Below are 14,976 nucleotides of genomic sequence, written 5' to 3' on the forward strand. Positions count from 1 at the left end.
TCACCATATGAAGCTGGGGGGAACACAAACCTAGTGTATGATATGTGCCTTTATGATAAGTCTCAAAATCAGGTAGTATCAAGCCTCCAACTTTGTTCCTTTTCAAGGTTGTCTGGCTATTCTAGGTCTTTATTCTTACATGGATTTTAGGTCATACCAGTTTCTACAGAAAGCCTGTTAGGATTTTGATTGGGATTACATTGAACCTATAGGTCGGTTTAAGGGAGAATTGGAGAATTGAAATCTTAATAATAATGAGTCCTCCAGCCCTTGAAAATGGTATGTCTCTCCATTTATTTGCATCTGTTTTCATTTCTTTTAGCAATATTTTATACTTTTCATTGTATAAGTCTTATGTATCTTTTGTCAGAGTTATACCTATTTAAAATTTTTAAATGGCTATTATAAACAGTAAATTTAACTTAAATTTCTAATTGCTTGTTTCTAGTATTTATAAAAAGCAATTGATTTTTGTATGTTTACCTTGTATCCTGCAAGTCTCCTAAACTGAATAGCTCCAGTAGCTTTTCCTAGAGTCTGTAGGATTTTCTACATATAAAATCATTCATTCAAAGAATGACAGTTTTAGGTTGGGTGCGGTGGTTCACGCCTGTAATCCCAGCACTGTGGGAGGCCAAGGCAGGCGGATCACCTGAGGTCAGGAGTTTGAGACCAGTCTGGCCCACATGGGGAAACCCCGTCTCTACTAAAAATACAAAAAATCAGCCGGGCGTGGTGGTGAGCACCTGTAATCCCAGCTACTCGGGAGGCTGAGGCAGGAGAATTGCTTGAACCCAGGAGGCGGAGGTTGCAGTGAGCCGAGATCACACTACTGCATTCCAGCCTGGGCGACAGAGCAAGGCTCCTTGTTAAAAAAAAAAAAAAAAAAAAAAAAAAAAAAAACCAAAGACAGTTTTACTTCTTCTCTTATTTGGATGCTGTGTATTTGTTTCCCTTGCCTTCGTGCACTGGTTGGAACTTGTGTGCCAGTGTGGAATAGAAGTGGTGGCAAGTGCTGCACTGGCTTCATCCCTGGTCTTAGGGGCAGGGCTGTCAGTCCTGAGCGAGTTAGTACAGCGTGGGTGGTAGGTTCTGTAGTGGCCCTCTATCAGGTTGAGGCTGGCTTCGTCCCTGGTCTTAGGGGCAGGGCTGTCAGTCCTGAGCGAGTTAGTACAGCATGGGTTGTAGGTTCCGTAGTGGCCCTCTATCAGGTTGAGGAGATAGATTCTTATTTTAGTGATTTTTTAATCAAGAATGGATATGGGGCCAAGTGTGGTGGCTGACACCTGTAATCCCAGCACTTTGAGAGGCTGAGGTGGGAGGATCACATGGGCCCAGGAATTTGAGGCTTCAGTGAGCTCTGACTGTGCCACTGCACTCCAGCCTAGGCAACAGAGCAGAGTCTCTTTAAAAAAAAAAAAAAAGAAAGAAAGAATGGGTGTGGGATTTTGTCCCATGCTTTTTTTTTTTTTTTTTTTTTTTGGCTTCTTTGGTATTCTCTAGTGGTTTTTACAAAAATTTTTTTTAGACAAAGTCTCATTCTGTCACCCAGGCTGGAGTGCAGTGGTGCCATCTCAGCTCACTGCAACCTCTGCCTCCCAGGTTCAAGTGATTCTCATGCCTCAGCCTCCTGAGTAGCTGGGATTACAGGCATGCACCACCACCACGCCCGGCTAATGTTTGTATTTTTAGTAGAGGCAGGGTTTCACCATGTTGGCCAGGCTGGTCTCGAACTCCTGACCTCAGGTGATCCACCCACCTCGGCCTCCCAAAGTGCTGGGATTACACGCGTGAGCCACCGCGCCCATCCTCTCCAGTGTTTTTTTGTTCCCTATTTCATTGATTGTTGGATTGTTGCTGTGATTTTTTTATATTGACTTAAAGATTGTATCATAAAATTTTCATTACCTTATGCCAGCCTTAATATTTCTGAATGTAAGGTTAGTTATTTTATGTGGTTTTCTTTCCTGCAGGACCACAAGCAGACGGTGTCACTTTGCACTTGAACAAGTCATCCACTTAGGTGTAAAAGGTATTATTTTTATAGAATGATAGTGTTACATCTTCACAGAATATTTTTATAGGCTTCATGTAAAATTTTGTGTAAAATAGTCTCTTCAGTCATAATATTAGAAGTAAAACTTTGTTATATTCATGTTTTTAATTTTCTATCAAGTTTTAGTGTTTTCTTACTATTTCAACTTAGTAACTAATAATAGCATGCTTAAATAAGTGAAAGTACATTTATCTTGCTCACTTTCCCTTCATAAATGTAATTCATTTTTGTTTTTACACATGGGCAAGTAAATGGCTTTGTTGTGAGGAATATGCAGTACTAATAATGCTGTAATTTAGAAACAGTATAACAGGCAGGTTAAGAAAGGAAGGGAATAGAATACTAATTACTTTAGGGTCAGCCATAAACAACCTCTATTAATTTTTTTTAGCTTTTTAGTTATACCTATGCTCTTACCATTTTTTGTTTTAAAAGTGTTGTTTCCAGAAGAAATTATTTTACAGTCTCCACAAGTGACGGGAAATTGGAACCATGCACAAGACACCAAAAGCAGTGGAGAGTCCACCAGCAAAAAGGTAGTGCTCAGCAACGTGGTTGTCTCTACACAGGGGGTGGCTCAGCGACGTGGCTATCTCTACATAGGGGGTGGCTCAGCGGCGTGACTGTCTGCACAGGGGGTGGGCGTTTCCTTCTTGGAGTATTAGCGCTCAGTTGACTGGAGTATTAGAGCAGTGTGGTTCACAAGTAACTCAAAATTGCAGTTAAAGTGAACTAAAATATTCAAAAATAGATTTAGTGTAAAGTTTATATGCAAGGGCTAAGATGCAGGGCTAAGATGGCTACAATATGTTAAATAGGGGAAGCAAAGTACAGATGTTTATATGACCTTAGAGCTGGGTTTTTTCTTTTTCTTTTTTCTTTTCTTTCTTTCTTTTTTTTTGAAACAGAATCTCGCTCTGTCACCCAGGCTGGAGTGCAGTGGTGCAATCTTGGCTCACTGCAACCTCCGCCTCCCGGATTCAAGTGATTCTCCTGCCTCAGTCTCCAGAGTAGCTGGGACTACGGTCGTGTGCCACCACACCCAGCTAATTTTTGTATTTTTAGTAGAGACAGGGTTTCACTGTATTGGTCAGGCTGGTCTCAATCTTCTGATCTTGTGATCCACCCTCCTTGGCCTCCCAAAGTGCTAGAATTACAGGCGTGAGCCACCACACCTGGCCTTAGAGTTTTATTTTTAAATTATATGGTTTATGTGTACACTTAGGTACATTTATGTGATTGTGTATGCATGGAAAATGTCTGGAAGGATACACACCCCGCAAATTGTTAACATTTGCAAACTTTGTGAATGTTGCAAAGATATTTTATAAAAACTTCTAGGCCGGTCACAGTGGCTCACGCCTGTAATCCCAGCACTTTGGGAGGCCGAGGTGGACAGATCATGAGATCAGGAGTTCAAGACCAGCCGAGGCGGGCAGATCATAAGATCAGGAGTTCAAGACCAGCCTGGCCAAGATGGTGAAGCCCCATCTCTACTAAAAATCCAAAAAATTAGCCAGGCGTGATGGTGTACACCTGTAATCCCAGCTACTCGGGAGGCTGAGGCAGGAGGATCACTTGAACCCAGGAGGCAGAGGTTGCAGTGAGCCAAGATTCAGCCACTACACTCCAGCCTGGGCAACAAGAGCGAAACTCCATCTCAAAAAAAAAAAAAAAAAGCTTCTATAATCCAGTCACTCCATAAATAGTAATATAGTGCCCGTTACATGCCAGGTATTGTCCTGGGCTCTCAGTATATTTTTGTGAATACGATAGAAGTGGTTTTATTTATCTTCGTGTTTCTAGTAACAAGAAAATTATCTATGTCATGGTGGAGCTTACAACTTATTTTGTACTATTCAAATTTGGTTTTATGAGCATGTTTTCAATGTATAACATGAATTTTTAAATTATATCTAATACTCAAAAATGCTTACCATTTTATAGTTCCTCCCCCAAAATGCAAAAATGATAGGTTTAGAATGCCTACACAGTCATGGAAAATATGACAAATGAAGCAGCAAGAGGTTATCCTTGAAAGTCATCTGTGGCGTATTTCATAGTTGATCTCTTTTTTGTTCTGCAAATAGAAAAGAGTCTTCCTTGGACAGTGCTTTTCTTCTCCGTCATCACCTCATTACTGGTTCATTCTACTGCCTGATTCTCAGGGAGAGTCTGTGGTACAGCTGGCGTGTGAGATCGGGGAGGTGTTACTATTTAGGTGGGCACATTCCTAATTGACTGTAGATTTTAAAATGTGAAACATTATCTTCTTACGGATTAACTAGATTGAAAATAAGCTCAAGAATATTTCATATGTCAACCAAGATAGAATTTCAGGGACCAGATTTATCTTCCTTCCTGAAACAATAAAAAACCAGACAAACTATATGGAACAACAATTTCAGACATTAACATCAGCTACCATAGGACAGGGATTCCTGAGAGAGGAAACAAATGAGGTGACTTCATGGTTTTCCCAACTCACAGCCTTCCAAGAGTGTCTAGGCCAGAGAGCACCAAGGGGGAGCCCAGGCGGAGCCCGGTGACCTGTCTGAGTACAGAGACAGCGTTTGGAAGGGTGGGGAGGACAAGGGGGATAAAGCTGACGGAGTAGAGGGCTGGGGAGAGCGCAGGGGACAGAGAGCATCTGGGGACCTACAGAGATTCCTTCTTGAGTTTTCAGCTGAGCATGATCAGTGCATGATGTGAGTAAAATACCCAGGCCTGGAAAAGAACCAGCTGGAAAGAGCAGCAAGAACAATCCTTAAAGTTGACACAGTGCCAGAAATAGCTGTGCCCACAGCCAGAGAAGAAAAACCTAGTAATTCACATGTAGAATCCATGGGAGGGTGTTGTCTCAAGAGTGTAGAAAGTCCAGCCCTTGACTGAAGGCTGCTCCGGCCCAGACTGACAAAGTATGATAGCCTCAAAAGAAGCAAGCTATTCCCAAATAATTAGATTACATCCCAGAACAAAGTTTAAGAATATTTATAGGAATATAAAATTATCCAGCACCCAGCAAGGTATAAAATGGACACTGACATCTGGTTACAAAATGAAAAAGTGAAAAACGTAACCCAAAAGGAGAAAATTTAGTCAATTGGAACCAACCCCCCCCCCCCACGAAATAACATGGTGGAATTAGCAGACAAGGACATTAAAACGGTTATAAATATGTTCCATGTGTTCAAGAAAGTAGAAGACATGAGCAGGTTAAGTGGAGACACAAAAGATACATAAAAGAATTTTCTAGGAATGAAAAATTCAATGCCTAAAATGAAAAATATATTGGACAGAATTATCAGCAGACTAGACAATGCAGAAGGAAAAATTAGTGAACTTGAAGACAGAGCAATAGAAACTATCTAACATGGAACAGAGGTGGAGGCTGCAGTGAGCTGAGATCGCACCACTGCACTCCAGCCTGGGCAATAGAATACAGCAAGACTCCGTCCCAGAAAAATATTAGCTGGGTGTAGTGGCATGTGCCTGTAGACCTAGCTACTCAGGAGGCTGAGGCAGGAGAATCGCTTGAAACCAGGAGATGGAGATTGCAGTGAGCCGAGATCATGCCACTGCGCTCCAGCCTGGGCGACAGAGCAAGACTCTGTCTCAAAAAATACATATGTATATCCACATATATATATTTTATATATATACATATATATTTATAAATATACATATTTTTATATATACACATATATATTTTATATACACATATTTTTATATGTATACATATATGTATATATGTATATGACACATGTATATGAGACCAAGAGGGTTCATCCCAGGAATGGCTTAACATTCCAAAAATCAATGTGTAATATACCATATTAACAAACTGAAAAGGAAAAACCATATAATCATGGCAGTAGACTTGGAAAAAGCATCTGACAAAATCCAGCATCCATTCCTGATCAAAATTCAGCAAACTAGAAATAAAAGGAAATTTCTTTTACCTACAAAAACCTACTTAGTGATAACTAAATGTTCTTTGCTTGTAAGATCAGGATCAGGGTACGTTTACTCAGCATTTCTGCCCAGCATTGTGCATTGTAGACAGGCAATGAAGCAGAAAGAACAGGCATCCACATCCTGTAGAAAGTCTGATGGAGGCCGGGTGTGGTGACTCATGCCAGTAATCCCAGCACTTTGGGAAGCTGAGATGGGAAAATCACTGAGAACAGCCTGGGCAACATCCAAGACCCTGTCTCTTTTTTAAAAAAGTTTAAAAATTAGCAGAGTGTGGTGGCACGCACCTATAATCCCAGCTACTCAGGAGGCTGAGGCAGGAGGATCCCTTGAGCCTGGGAGGTCGAGGCTGCAGTGAGCTGTGATTGTACCACTGCACTCCAGCCTGAGTGATAAAGTGAAACCCTGTCTCAAAAAAAAAAAAAATAGAAAAGAAAAAAAATCTGATGGAATCTAAAATGAAGCTGTTAGAACTAATAAGTGATTTTGCAAGATACAAGATCAGTGTAGAAAAATAAGTTGTATATATATTTCCAGTAAACACTCAGAAATTGTTTTTTGGTTTTTCATTTGTTTGTTTAGAGACAGAGTCTCGCTCTGTTGCCCAGGCTGGAGTGCAGTGGCGGATCTCGGCTCACTGCAACCTCCGCCTCCCAGATGCAAGCAGTTCTCCTGCCTCTGCCTCCTGGGTGGCTGGGATTATAGGTGCATGCCACCACACCCTGCTAATTTTTGTATTTTTAGTAGAGATGAGGTTTCACCATGTTGATCAGGCTGGTCTCGAACTCCTGACCTCATGATCCGCCCGCCTCAGCCTCCCAAAGTGCTGGGATTACAGGCGTGAGCCACCACGCCAGGCCTGAATTTTTTTTTTTTTTAAGTAGCACCTAAGTGTTTTAAACATTAGAGATACATCTGACAAAAGATGGGCAACAAAAGACATAAATAAATGGAGAGAGATACTATTTGTATCTCTTGGGTCGGAAGATTCCATATTATCAAGTTGCCTGTTTTACCTAAAATGATGTGTAAATGTAGGACACATGCAAAAACATGAACCTGGATCCATACCTCACAGCATAGACAAAAACTAACTTACTCTGTGGTTTATAGCCATAAATGTAAAGCCTAAAACTATACATCTAGAAAACAGCATAGAAGAACATTTGCACGTCCTTTGTTTGGGCAAGGATTTTTTTTATGTGACGCTAAGAGCATGACTTACAGAGAAATTGATAAATTAGACTTCAGTGAAATTAAATATTTTGCTGCTGAAAAGACACTGTTAGACAGTAAGGCACAATGGCATACACTTTTAGTCCCAGTGACCCAGGAGACTGAGGCTGGAGGATCTCTTGAGCCCAGGAGTTCCAGGCTAGCCTGGGCAGCATAGAAAAACTGTCTCAAAAAAAACAAAGAAAAAAAAAAGACACTGGTAAGACAATGAAAAGTGACAGACTAGAGAAAATATTTGCAAATCACATCTGATCAAGAACTCATATTCGGAAAACATATTAAAGTACTCTACAAAACTGCCTAAGAGCTCAATTTTTTATAATGGATCAAACACTTGAACACTTTACCAAAGAATACATACAGATGGTAATAAACACATGAAAGATGTTCAACGTCATTAGTTGTTAGGGAAACACAAGTTAAACCACAATGAGGTACCACTGAACACCTACTAGAATGGCCAGAAATTGAGTTGGGCCGTCTGCGAGTTGGTGAGCACGTGGGGCCGCTGGCACGTACCCTGCCGTGGGAATGGGGAGTGGCACACCACTGTGCAAAAGGTGTTTTTAAGAAGCTAGTCGCGCACCTGCCATACAACCCAGCCATTTCTCTCTAGGCGTGTGCCCCAGAGAGATGAAGACATAAGGCCACGTGAGGACCCATACACAAAGTTCACAGCAGCTGGGTTTTTAATCACCAAAAACGAAACAACCCAGTGTCCATGAGCAGGTGAATGGATAAGCAAGTTGCATTGTGTTTGTACAATGGAACGTGACTCAGCAATACAAGGAGCAAACTGTTGACATGCAACAATACAGGTGGCTCTCTGATGAATCACACTGTGTGCGTGTATATGAAGTATGAAGTTCGAGAGCACGTGAGCCACCCGGTGCCACTGGAGGGGCTGCAGCACAAGGCGGCTCTGGGGACTGACGGGTCTATTTGTCATCTCGATTGTGCTGATGGTTTTATGGGTATGTGCACATGTCAGACTTGTCAAGTCACACACTTTAAATATGTGCAACTTATTGTATGTCAGTCACACTCTGCAAAACACAATGGTTGTGGGAGGAGGATATAGGCATAACCTTCTAGACCATGGGTGTCCAATCTTTTGGCTTCCCTGGGCCACGTTGGAAGAAGAATTGTCTTGGGCCACACATAAAATTCACTAACACTAATCATAGCTGATGCGCTGAAAAAAATCACAAAAAAATCTCATAGTGTTTTTAGAAGTTTACGAATTTGTGTTGGGTTGCATTCAGAGCCATCCTAGGCTGTATGTAGTCCATAGGCCGCTGGTTGGACAAGCCTGTTTTAGACTAAAACTTAGCAATGTGTGTAAATTTTTTAATGTGAACCTTTTTTTTTTTTTGCGACAGAGTCTTCCTCTGTCCTAACTGCAGCGCAGTGTGGCAGTCATGGCTCACTGCAGCCTTGGCCTCCTGGACTCCAGCAGTCCTTCCACCTCGGCCTCCTGCAGTGCTCAGATGATAGGTGTGAACCACTACCCCTGGCCCCAGAACTTTTGATTTTATAGATCCCAGAATCTATCCTATGAAAGTAATGAAGTTATTTAACAAAAAATTACAGATTGTAATGAAAATCCCACTGGTTCAGGACAAATACCACTTACATAGGAACATACACAAAACCAATTCTTGTGTAGGATCCTTTTTTTTTTTTTTTTTTTTGAGACAGAGTCTCACTCTGTCGCCAGGCTGGAGTGCAGTGGCACGATCTTGGCTCAATGCAACCTCCGCCTCCCAGGTTCAAGCTATTCTCCTGCCTCAGCCTCCCGAGTAGTTGGTGGCACCACGGCCAGCTAACTTTTCTATTTTTAGTAAAGACAGGGTTTCACCATGTTGGCCAGGATGGTCTCGATCTCTGGACCTTGTGATCTGCCCGCCTCAGCCTCCCAAAGTGCTGGGATTATAGGCGTGAGCCACTGCACACAGCCTTTTTTTTTTTTTTTTTTTATGAGTTGGGGGGTCTCCATCACCCAGGCTGGAGTTGGTCATGCAATCTCCACTCACTGCAGCCCCGCCTCCTGGGCTCAAGTGATCCTCCCAAGCCTGCCAAGTAGCTGGGACCACAGGTGAGCACCACCGTGCCTGGCTAATTTTTTTTTGTGTGTGTGTTTTTGCTAGAAACAGGGTTTCACCATGTTGCCCAGGCTAGTCTTGAACTACTGGGCTCAAGTGATCCACCTGTCTTGGCCTCCCACAGTGGTGGGATGACAAGCATGAGCCCCATGCCCAGCCTGGTGCAGGATCTTGCCTGACGTCAACAGGCAGCACTGGCACTTTGCACACTCTCCAGGCCCGTGAGACCCAGAGCCCTGGGCTGTACCCTTGACCGTCCTCTGCAGGTTCCCCCACTGTCCAGCCTGGAAAGCAGGTAGGATGTACCAAGGGAAGATGATATTAATAAAATAAAATTTAGTCCTGTGCTTTGGTTTCATCACAAATTTTAGTTTATTTCTAAAGCAAGTTCAAAGAAAAAAAGCATAAACCTTTTTAGCAGTTTTTTATCTGATAGTTTGTTTTTTCTTTATTTTTCAAAGGGTCTGACTCGTGATCCATCCAAAGAGCTGTTAAATAAATATAATAAGTAGAGCACTAGATGTTTATGTTTGCTCTTTCAACCAAGCCAGTGTAAACACTGAGCTGTTTTTTAAAAACATTTTTCTGCCTGATAATTTCTAGAATAGGAAAACAATGATGGACCAAGCTGAGCATGGAACAAAGGAGAGGCGTGTTGGTGACAAGGACCTGCTGGCGCTGGCGCCCTTTACTGCAGAGATGAGCGATTGGGGTATGTGCTCGTGAGGGGCAAGGAGAAGAGCAACTCCGAGACTCTCACCTGGAAAACAGGGACTTTGAGGAGTGGGCTCTCATGCGGAAGGAAGAACAGTCGGGGGGCGTGTGGCCTGTGACAGGCGGCTGCCGTCTCCACCTTGACTGGAGACTTGGTGTTTTAGGTTAGATACTCTAAGAAGACTTTTAGATTCTGGGTTGTTTTTTCCAGGTACTCTTTGCAGATGTGGACATTTTTAAATCCAGTCTCTAATATTTGAGTGGGATCTCTAAAGCCGCAGAATCGGTTGACAGCCTGTCATTTTCCTCTCAGAAGCTGCATTCATTCTCCTGACCCTCTTTAACAAAGCACAGACAGGTTGAGTGCAGGGCTCACACCTGTCATCCTAACACTTTTGGGAAGCCGAGGTGGGTAGATCACATGAGCTCAGGAGTTCGAGACCAACCTGGACAACATGGCAAAACCCTGTCTCTATACAAAAAAAAAAAAAAAAACAAAAATTAGCCAGGTGTGGTGGTGGGCGCCTGTGGTCCCAGCTACCCAGGACGCTGACGTGGGAGGATCGCTTGAGCTCAGGAGATGGAGGTTACAGTGAGCTGAGATTGTGCCACTGTACTCCAACCTGGGTGACAGAGCCAGACCCTGTCTCAAAAAAGAAAAAAAACATACAGACAGATTATTAAAGGGAATGCCCTGTGTGCATCTTACCCATGGTCACACTGAAGAGCTGCTCCCTGTCTGTGACTCTGATTTAGCCTTTGCACAGACGTGCTGACGCCTGACCTAGGTGAGGACGTATCCACAGCTGTTGAGAGCTGCTTGCATCTAACTGAAACTTTCTCCGCTTTGAATACAGTAAATGAAATTCAGACCCCTAAAGCAAGAAAGATGGAGTTTTTCAATCCAGTGCTAAATGAAAATCAGAAGTTAGCAGTTAAAAGGATTCTCAGTGGTGACTGCCGTCCCCTCCCGTATATTCTCTTTGGACCTCCTGGGACTGGAAAGACAGTGACAATAATAGAGGCTGTTTTACAGGTAAGGACAGCGGCGCCACAGGTGCTATGGCTCTGTGCTGCTGTTCACGTGTCGTCCGTGTCTTCAGGAAGTGTGAGTTTAGATTGTAGAATTGGACAGTTGGAAAGAGCTTGAGAAATACCAGTTATTTCATAATGTTAAATCTGTTTTTGTGGATATGTATGGATTTAAAAGCTTATTTCATAGGTTTAGAAGCAAACTCATTTTTAGCCTAGTAAACTATTTTATTTGAATCATGAAATTTTGCCGCAGAAAGAAGTTACTCTTACAGTAGCTACAGCCACCATTCTGCAGAAGTTTTAGATATCTTCATTTGTAATTGAAGTTAAGTTTATGAAAATATTGTCTACAGATGCTTTTTGACTTTTGATGGGGTTACAACCCAATAAACCCATTGTAATGGGATTTGGGAGGCCTGTTTCAGGTTCATCAAGGCATGATCCCTTGTAAGGTGAGGAGCAGACTGACTGGGGATGGCCTTCACACCATCATAAAGTCAAGAAAGCGTTAAGTCAAACCATCATAAGCCGAAGACCATCTACATTTAGTGTCATTCAGGATTCAAATTAGCAAACAGGTGTTGAGTGCAGAATTGTACCACACGCCAGATGTGTGCAGATGAATCTGACTCTGTTTCTGCCCTGAAAGGTGGTTTAGAATCTTAGAGAGTGCAGAGAACCTTCCTACCTAACCCACGCCTTGGCAGCAGTGTGATGAGGCAGAGTCGTGGCCCAGGTCTCAGTGTGTTGGGGGCTGGCATCTGAGCCCACACAGCTGAGTCCCTGCACCCGAATGTGCGTGTTGAGGTTAGACTCCTGGTTTCCACCTTGCGGTGTGGATGTTGAGCCTTGGTCTCTTGTGTGTCTTTGATGAAGGTACACTTTGCCTTGCCGGACAGTCGGATTTTAGTCTGTGCGCCCTCCAACAGTGCTGCTGACCTCGTGTGTCTGCGGCTGCACGAGAGCAAGGTGCTACGGCCGGCCGCCATGGTCCGGGTGAACGCCACCTGCAGGCTTGAGGAGGTGAGCCCTTGGTGCAAGCAGCAGGGGGCACCAGAACCCCTCCCTGGAACGTGGGAAACTCCCTGGAGCTTGGGAAACTCCCTGGAGCGTGGGAAACTCCCTGGAACGTGGGAAATGCCAAGTGGGCAGGGGTAGGACGGTGGGCAGAGAGGCGCCGCAGAAGGCTGTGTTTGAGAAATGGCTCTGCCATGGCCCTCCCTCACCACTGAATGGTGGAGCTTGATTGCTGAATATTTCAGCAATTATCAGACCTATTGTGTGAGTTATCAGACCTATTGTGGGCATTCGTAGCATTGTAAAATTATCACATTCCTCTTTTATTTAATCCCCAAACGTCTTGTTACTTTTTAAGTAGTTTTGTTTTGTTGGTTTGGTGTTTTTTTTTGTTTTGTTTTGTTTTTGTTTTGTTTTGTTTTTTTTGAGACAGAGTCTCGCTCTGTTGCCCAGAATGGGGTACAGTGGTGCGATCTCGGCTCACTGCAAGCTCCGCCTCCTGGGTTCACGCCATTCTCTGGCCTCAGCCTCCCAAGTAGCTGGGACTACAGGCACCCGCCACTGCGCCCGGCTAATTTTTTGTATTTTTAGTAGAGGTGGGGTTTCACCGTGTTAGCCAGGATGGTCTCGATCTCCTGACCTCGTGATCCGCCCACCTTGGCCTCCCAAAGTGCTGGGATTACAGGCGTGAGCCACTGTGCCTGGCCTGGTTTGGTTTGAAGTATCCCTTTAAGTGCTGGTTTGGTTATAGAGTGAAGTATTGCTTTTGTTTGTTTGTTTGTTTGAGACGGAGTTTTTGCTCTTGTTGCCCAGGCTGGAGTGCAGTGGTGTGATCTCGGCTAACTGCAACCTCCGCCTCCTGGGTTCAAGCAATTCTCCTGCCTCAGCCTCCCAAGTACCTAGGATTACAGGTGTGCACCACCACATCTAGCAAATTTTGTATTTTTAGTAGAGACGGGGTTTCACCATGTTGGTCAGGCTGGTCACAAACTCCTGACCTCAAGTGATCCACCCGCCTCTGCCTCCCAAAGTGCTGAGATTACAGGCTTCAGCCACTATGCCCAGCCTGAAATATTACATTTTAAAAAGACATGGAAAATAGCTGGGTGTGGTGGCACGCGTCTGTAATCCCAGCTACTCGGGAGGCTGAAGCAGGAGAATCGCTTGAACCTGGGAGGAGAGGTTGCAGTGAGCCGAGATTGCACCATTGCACTCCAACCTGGGTGATAGAGCAAGAGCAAGACTCCGTCTCTAAATAAACAAACAAACAAACTGAATAGAAAATGTACAGAGTTGTTTTGGGGAAGGATCTGCAGGATTATGTGTTATATTTGTGACTCTAGAGTTGATAAAACATGGACTGAATTGATAAGGAAGTATGAAATATTTTGAGGAAAAAACCTTAAATCATGACTTAGACGTAACTAAGAAGTGGTACCAGAGCGAGGTTCCCTTTTGGAATTCTTTTTGCCCTGGTGATTCCGTCCAGTTTATAGAAGTGCTTAGTAATTGGAGGAGTAAAATAACTCTACGCCTCCTTGCCCCCAGATAGTTATCGATGCCGTCAAACCGTATTGCAGAGACGGAGAGGACATCTGGAAAGCCTCACGCTTCCGGATAATCATCACCACATGCAGCAGCTCGGGGCTGTTTTACCAAATAGGAGTGAGGTGAGCCCAGGCATGGAGTGCGGCGTGGGACCTCCCAGGGCAGAGGTCGGTGTTCTCTCCTAGCTTCTGTCTGAGGGGCGGATGACCCAGAGACTCAGTGCTCGGGGAGGGAGGCAGGGCAGTGAGCGAGAAAAGCTGGTTGGCGAGGCCCGTGCCTGAATGGAGCTGGGGAGGCCGAGACCCCAAGGACCCAAAGGAGCCAGCAGTGGGATGGGCAGGCGGATGGACTGGCCCGTGCAGAGGCCCCGCGGTTGGAGAGCACTGAGGTCTCCCCAAAGGAGACTGTAGAGCCAGAGCCTCGTGAGCAGGAACAGCCTGAAAGAGGTGGCGATGGGGAGGCCTGGTGGGCTGTGAAGGGGCCTTTGGACTGACCTCTGGTGAGCTGGGAAGCCAGTGAAGGGCTTCTGAGCAGGAGAGTGGGTCTCTTGGAGTGGGCGTGGGGAGGCAGGCTGCCTAGGAAACGGCTGGGCTCTGTAAGGTCAGACCCTGGGGGGCCATTTGTGCCCCTGGCGCTGGGGGCTCTTCAGGGGATACAGGCGGAGGAGATGGATTGCGGGGTGCCGGCTGTCATAGGGCCTCCCCTGGGGGCTGGAAGGAAGAGCTTCGAGCCCAGGGAGGCTGAGCGAGGACCAAGGCACTCTCAGACCCCAGTGCAGGGGGGCGGGGTCAGGTAGGCAGCAGGCAGCTCCCTCTCAGTGAGTAGAGCCAGACAGTGTCGGGGGCACAGGCTGAGGGTGAGAAAGGGAGAAGCCAGGGCCTCTGAGGTTAGCCCCCCCCCACCCCGTCCTCCCTGACGGCCTGGAGACAGGTCGCCCCGGACGGTGTCCAGCATCACAGTGGCCATCAGGGTGACCACAGAAGGTGGTCTGTCAGCTCCACATGGAGCAAAGGCACAGCCAGCCACGCCTATCACAACGTGTCACGAATGGTTTCATCGGCGCATTTAACTCTCTCACATACATGATGTCCTTTCATCAAGAAGTTAGTAAAACATGATTGATGAGACACTTTACATTTTTTTTGGTTCAAGTCTTCAAAATCCACCATGTATTTTACACGTAGAGCATGTCACGTTTCAGACTAGCCACTGTGCGGTGCCCAAGAGCCGTGTGTGGCTACTGGATTGGACAGCACGGATCTGAACAAGAGAGGGGTTTTTTTTGTTAAT

The 14,976-nt window shown here is 44.8% G+C and overlaps 1 protein-coding gene across 9 annotated transcripts in view; it reads left to right on the top strand.

The window, feature by feature from the left end:
- Positions 1-14,976, top strand: part of MOV10L1 (Mov10 like RNA helicase 1) — a 71,120-nt gene that overhangs the window by 41,190 nt on the left and 14,954 nt on the right. For all 9 annotated transcript variants that reach the window (XM_054469823.2, XM_054469824.2, XM_054469825.2 and 6 more), the window contains exons 14-19: positions 1,974-2,032; positions 2,492-2,592; positions 9,976-10,084; positions 10,944-11,122; positions 11,998-12,144; positions 13,687-13,808. In XM_054469823.2, coding sequence (XP_054325798.2) covers positions 1,974-2,032; positions 2,492-2,592; positions 9,976-10,084; positions 10,944-11,122; positions 11,998-12,144; positions 13,687-13,808 — 717 coding nt within the window. The remainder of the gene's footprint in view (positions 1-1,973; positions 2,033-2,491; positions 2,593-9,975; positions 10,085-10,943; positions 11,123-11,997; positions 12,145-13,686; positions 13,809-14,976) is intronic.

The sequence above is a fragment of the Pongo pygmaeus genome, chromosome 23 (assembly GCF_028885625.2).
Source record: "Pongo pygmaeus isolate AG05252 chromosome 23, NHGRI_mPonPyg2-v2.0_pri, whole genome shotgun sequence".
NCBI classification, from domain to species: domain Eukaryota; kingdom Metazoa; phylum Chordata; class Mammalia; order Primates; family Hominidae; genus Pongo; species Pongo pygmaeus.